General features: G+C 35.1%; 1 protein-coding gene across 1 annotated transcript in view; it reads left to right on the top strand.

Annotated features, from left to right (window-relative positions):
• OXCT1 (3-oxoacid CoA-transferase 1) overlaps positions 1-5,263 on the top strand; it is a 137,236-nt gene extending 131,973 nt beyond the window's left edge. Inside the window, exons 16-17 of the mRNA XM_043599213.1 lie at positions 179-280; positions 4,999-5,263. Coding sequence (XP_043455148.1) covers positions 179-280; positions 4,999-5,040 — 144 coding nt within the window. The 3' untranslated portion in view covers positions 5,041-5,263. The remainder of the gene's footprint in view (positions 1-178; positions 281-4,998) is intronic.
• The last annotated feature ends 863 nt before the right edge of the window (positions 5,264-6,126 follow it).

Genomic DNA, 6,126 nt, shown 5'->3' on the forward strand with positions numbered 1-6,126 from the left:
GCATTTATTCTCACCAAAATATAACCATTAGAGTTGACATTTTCTCATTGCTGATTTTCAGAGTCTTTTGTCCTCGGTCTTGTCTCTCCTTTAAGAACTTGAGAGGTTGTTTCTGTTTTGTGTTGTAAAATAATTACTGTGATGGAAATTGTCATTGTCGTTTTCTTGATTCCGACAGGCTGTGTTTGACGTGGACAACAAGAAAGGACTGACTCTGATTGAACTCTGGGAAGGCCTGACCGTGGATGACATCAAAAAGAGCACTGGGTGTGATTTTGCAGTAAGTGTTTCTGTGAATAAATCCAGCCACTTGTCCTATATCATGAGCTTGATTAATGGGTGTTTACAGGACATGAACCATTAATTTGTGATCATTTTTGGAGTTGACCTTTACAGAGAACAGGAGTGAAGGGAAGGGTGCCTCCAGATGAGAGCAGGTGGGAGCAGGAACGGGCTCTGACTCACGGCCACCCTTTGGCTCAGGAGTCAGAAGCAGGAGGGGGAGGAACCACCAGGGGCTGCTGGAAACAGAAGGTGGAGCTTGAACACAAAGCTACTTTCTGTAAAGTCCCTTGCAAATCTTCTGTTCTTGGGTTACCTCTCAGAGCTGTGGCTAGACTCTGTTAACTCCAAGATGTGAGCCACACATGGAGAAATGATGCTCCCTTATTTTTTAATCCACCTATGACTTAGGGCTTTCTCTTTTATTAACTTCGATGCTTGATTATTCCATCCATTGAACATGTTGGAACGTTGAGCTCTGACACTGAGTTACAGTCACAAAATAGGTATATCCTGCATTTAAAGAAAAACGTAGTGCATAAAAACTCAGACTTACAAAGCACATAATACACCAGAGGAGTATAATTAAACAAATCCCCAAATCACTTTTCAAAACAAAAATAATAATATTATAATATAGTCACCCTTTAATGTAAGTGCTTGTTTATAAATCACTGATCACCCATCTAATGGGGGTCGAGAGGATGGTTCAGTCTGTTTGAAGTTAATCAAAATAAAGGAGAAATGTCTCTGAAAAGCTGAAGGAAAAGAATTTCCTTTTCAAATACATTTTAAGAAGGGATTTACTAGTTAAAATGAAATACAGTTATAATGGGGAAGAAATGTTGCAGCTACCCATCCTGGAGAAAGTAATGTAACAAAACCTATTTGATAAATCAGGCATATATTTCATACACTTCTTCCTTAGGTACTACATGCTTGGCTGGTACCTGTTAATGCATAACAAATTTCTATAAAAACAATTTTGCTGCATAATAATTCATTATCCATATATAACTGTTTATGGTACTGTCTGAGGGTCTTTGTCTATTAACCTTTTTGAATTTCCCTTTGGAAAAAAGTCTGTCAGCAATACCTAGCACAAAAAAACCAAAAAACAACAACAAAAAAATACCCACCTCTTTAATTAGCTTTTTAGTAACCTTAGGGAGAATAAATGAGATCTGTTTATACTTTTCACTGTTTAGAATCCCTTACTTCAGTGGTAGAACCAAATAATTCTTCTTACCTATCAGCTGTTCTTTGTATTTTTCCCCATTGTGGGTAAGTTAACCTCTTCTTCGTCAGGTAATATTTTCGAATCCTCATGATTTTCATTTCTTTGCCACGAAAGAGGATATACAAAGAAAGGACCCTTGTTGTTATCTGCTTTTTTTTTTCCCATTTATGTAGTTAAGTCAGGATGAAAAAGGTGTTTTAGTGTTTTTGCTTTTTGCTTTTGCTTTTTGCTTTTTGTTTTTAAGTGCTAGTTTCCCTGTGTTGATGCACTGAAAAATATCTTTGTGGTTTCTTATTTAATACCATATCACCCTCTTTCTCTTTTGACATTGACATGTAATCTTATTTCCTCCAAATTAGGCTATTGAGATAAGATGTGAATTTGCATATTAGTGTTGTTGTGAAAATGAAAAGGTGTAGTATCAGCTGAACCATCTCAACAAAAGAGCTAGTTTTTGAGGATCTGATGATCAGTGGCATCTCTTTAGATTCTGATGGGTGAAATCACATGTAGCAGATTGTTTTTCTGTAATGCTAGGGACTAGAATGCTCTAATTAATATGTTCTGTGTAATAGCTGGGTTATCAATAAAATACATACAATAATAAAATTATATTGAGGGTAACATTTCTTCATTTGATCATTCAAATTAAATTAATAATTAAATAATTCAAATTCAAATTTGATAATTCAAATAAGTGTTTCACATCATAATTTAGAAGATATTCCATGTGGTTATTAATGGATAGGTACCATTTTACTCTCTATATAACTTTATACAAGTTAGTCAAAATTCCTTTTTGAGAAAAGGCCCACTCAGTCTTCAATGTATACCTGGAAATAAACATTTTAGAAGGGAATAGTTAGACAACCAGGTTGTTGCATAATAAAGAAAAAAGGGTGAAAACCTAGGTCTGAGTAATTTTGAAAATGTGTTGGCTAACATTTTCTCCTATTAAAGCTGTGACAAGCTAATGAAAATGTCAGATTCCTGTATTTCACTCAGTGTGTTCCTGCCAGTTACTTGATGGGCCAAAGTAGAAAGAAAAGGGAAAAGTGATATGCCATCACTTAAATTGCATTATCTCCAAAGTCTCTTTTTCCACTGAGTAGTTAATTCAAATGGTTATTCATTTCTCTCTTTTCTAATGCATGCTTGTGTTACATAAAATATTTTTTTCTTTACCATATATGTCTGTGGACCTTTTTTGAAACAACATTATTTCCTTCTGTTTTTATTTTTTAATTAGATTTAAAAAAAATTGAATCCATATTTGAAAATCACATGGTAAAATAAACTTCCAGAGGTAAAATAAACTTCCAGTCAACCATGATTATTTATTGAACGCCCATTTGTGTCCCACATTGAGCTATGAAATGTGAATAAAATAGAACAAATTGGTGTAGTTCCTACTCCCAAGGGTCTTGGTCTTATTCTACAGGCAGGAATACATCTAAACCACCATTGGCAAAAATTAAGTAAGAATACAGCTTATTTATATGTTTGCAGTGAAATTTGGAAGAGGCCAGGTGTACATATTCTTTGCTAAGTTGAATAAATTTATACTCCGTATCTATTATGAACTGGCATTATAACCAGAATTAAATTGTATACCATTGGGATTTCAATGGACTGGGAAAACAAATTGTTGGCTTATATTCTACACCTAAATCATATAGTCTTGTGTTACCTGTAGATCACCTTGGCAGGATGATCTGCTTCAGCCTGCATGGGCTTAAAATGTTGATGAGACTGAGCAAGAACAGGATGAAAAATGGTGATTTAGTAGGTGTTTTTCATTACAAAAATAGGCGGGCCAAGTCAGTCTACATAAAGCTTCATCTCTTTCTTTCTTCATATAAGTCAGAGTCCACATTGAGGATATAAATGACATTAAGAGCTCAAAATAGGGTCAGTATGCCAAGGAAAGTGATCAGATGTTTAGGTTATAAAATTAAGGTGTCCAGTTTCCTTTTAAAGGAAATGCTATAAAGCATCTATTGGAAATGATCTGTTTCCCGAAAAATAGAGTTTCATTTCATTAAATTATTTCTACAGATGCTCTGTTGTTTAAAAAAAGAAAATGGGTTGTTTGTGAGACACACTTTCTAAATACTCAGAGCCCATATGTCTTTTGTTCTTTTCAGTAGAGTTGAAGATCTATGCACATGTGGGCTGTGATTTTTGACTATTTATTATATGTCTATTATTTTGTCTATTATTATATATCTGCTCTTGGAACTGGCAGGTCTGAATGAGCTGTCATTTATTTTAAGCTGTATACCAAGCCATACCGATCCTTGTTACTCTGATCGTGTCATTCTTTTAGTAGAAAAATGGAAAAGGGGGCATTAGCTCTTAACATTGTGAAGAGCTAATACAGAAACAATTTATAAATGAACTAAAAATGTTTAACCTCATCAAACCCAAATAATTGTCTACTCCTATTGTTAATACTGTTTTAACCTCTATTAAAACCTTTCTTCTAATTCTTTGAGGCTTATTTAATCCATTTATTCATTCATTTTTTCATTAATTTAACAAAATATTAACTGCTTATTCTGGAAGGCTAGGCCCACTTCAATCGCTTCATTCTTGAAGAGCTCAAAAATCATCTAGATTTTAATATGCCCCCACTGTGCTTTCCATGGGGACTGTTACTTAATAGGACTCCATGGATATTTGCCAGACTGAATGAAGACATCTGTACCTGACATTGCCTTGAAGGACCAGTCATAATTAAGCCAAATCACTTACATTTAACTTTATTCTTCCACCAGCTCTACCATTAAATGTAGACCTGTCCTCATTTTTCTCTACTTCAAGTCTTCTAGGAATGCATGTATTGTTCTGTATATTGAACATAAACCTAGTCAACGTTTAATATTTTTAATGCTATTACCTCCTTTTTAAAAATAACTTGGATTCTTTTTACTGCCTTCATATCATTTCCATTCTGATTATGATATTTCTGATAAAATTCATCATCGATCATGTATCTCTTCATTAATATGGGCCCAGTTAATCCAAAGACTACATTGTGTCAACGACATTGGGAATTGACTAGACTTATTTTGAGCATTTTGAGACTTGTGCCTTCCTCTGTGTCTCTGTTTTGGGTACTCTCAGAGGCATCAATCTCAGAGCTCAGTGATCCATTCCGAGAGCTTGGTTTTCTGGACCCTTTATCGTCTCTGTCTGTTCCTCCACCCTCTTGCTGTTGCCAGTCTTACTGATGCTTAATTTAGGAACTGTAACGTGCAAGAAGGTTGAGAACTATATACCCACAACGTAAACAGGAAAGAGTTTTCTGTCTCATTGGTTTAGAATGGAAAATAATGAGGAAAGTCTAGGTGATGTCTGTGGCAAGGCTGTTTGTTGCCAACATTATTCAGGTTTGGAAATTCAGAAAAGAGATGTTGATGCCATGAGGTTTTGTACAATTTGGTCATTTTTTCTTCTCTTTCTTTTACCAGGTTTCACCAAAACTCATACCAATGCAGCAGATCACAACTTGAAATGTGGAATAGACATTTCTCCCAGGTTGTGTGTTTCTCATTTTAACCACATAGGATTTCATTGAAAAGACATCAGTAATCATAATTGTACATCTAAGAAGCAGTTTTGACTAGTTTTCTTCCAGCATTTTACACGGTAGCAGCCATGTAGTCTTTATTCTCTCTAGTGTGCTATAAGGTTTTAATGAAAGACAAATATATATATATATATAATATAAATAATTATCTTACTTGTTTTATGATTGCTTTGAAGGCTTATCTTTACAATTGGTGCTCACATTGGATTTATCTTTACCTTTTGTGATATGTACACAAAATTGTACCAAGATGGTTCCTTAGGAAGACTTTCACTGATGTGCTGTCCCTCCCAACTAAATCATGACGTATAGAAAAAAAGAATGAGGGAGATAAAGAACTCCACCCAGAGTATACCCAAGGCAGCATTGCACTAGTGCTGAATGATAACATCTGTGTGAATTTTGAGTAGGAGAAATGCTGTCTTAATGATTATGTTTTTCTTTTGGCCTCCTCTGACTTTTCTTTTAGAGCCTCTGATTTTGTGATTGCATCTTGTTTCCCTAAAGCATCCCTTCTCCTCCCACACTTTCTACAACTAAATCGATGTTCAGTAAGACAAACAGGAACATCTCTGTGTGGGAGAAGTAACTGGTTCGTGGGAGAGACCAGAGTGTGTAGGGTCTGCTGGTGCTGACGTCTCACCAACAAGTTACCTTTATAAACCAAGCAACCATTTGTGCTTTGCCAAAGACGAAGGTTTATTGTGAGAAGAGGGCTATAAACCTAACTGATCTAGTCAGTTTTCTCATTTTAAAATAATGCAGTATTTCTGTGTATCCAGAGGGGTCCTTAAGAGGCTTTCTCTATGTGATTGAGGTACAGTGGGCTACTCCTTCAAGACTTCCTTTTAAGCCACAAGGGGCTGTGGGATAATTTATCATGAATCCTGTCACAGTGACAACAGAGTTTAAAATATTTTTGTCTTTCTTTTCAGGATCTCTTATTTTTGTTCAGAAAAACTTTTTTTTTAATTTTTAATGTTTATTTCTGAGAGAGAGAGAGAGAGAG

This window comes from Prionailurus bengalensis, chromosome A1 (genome assembly GCF_016509475.1).
Source record: "Prionailurus bengalensis isolate Pbe53 chromosome A1, Fcat_Pben_1.1_paternal_pri, whole genome shotgun sequence".
NCBI classification, from domain to species: domain Eukaryota; kingdom Metazoa; phylum Chordata; class Mammalia; order Carnivora; family Felidae; genus Prionailurus; species Prionailurus bengalensis.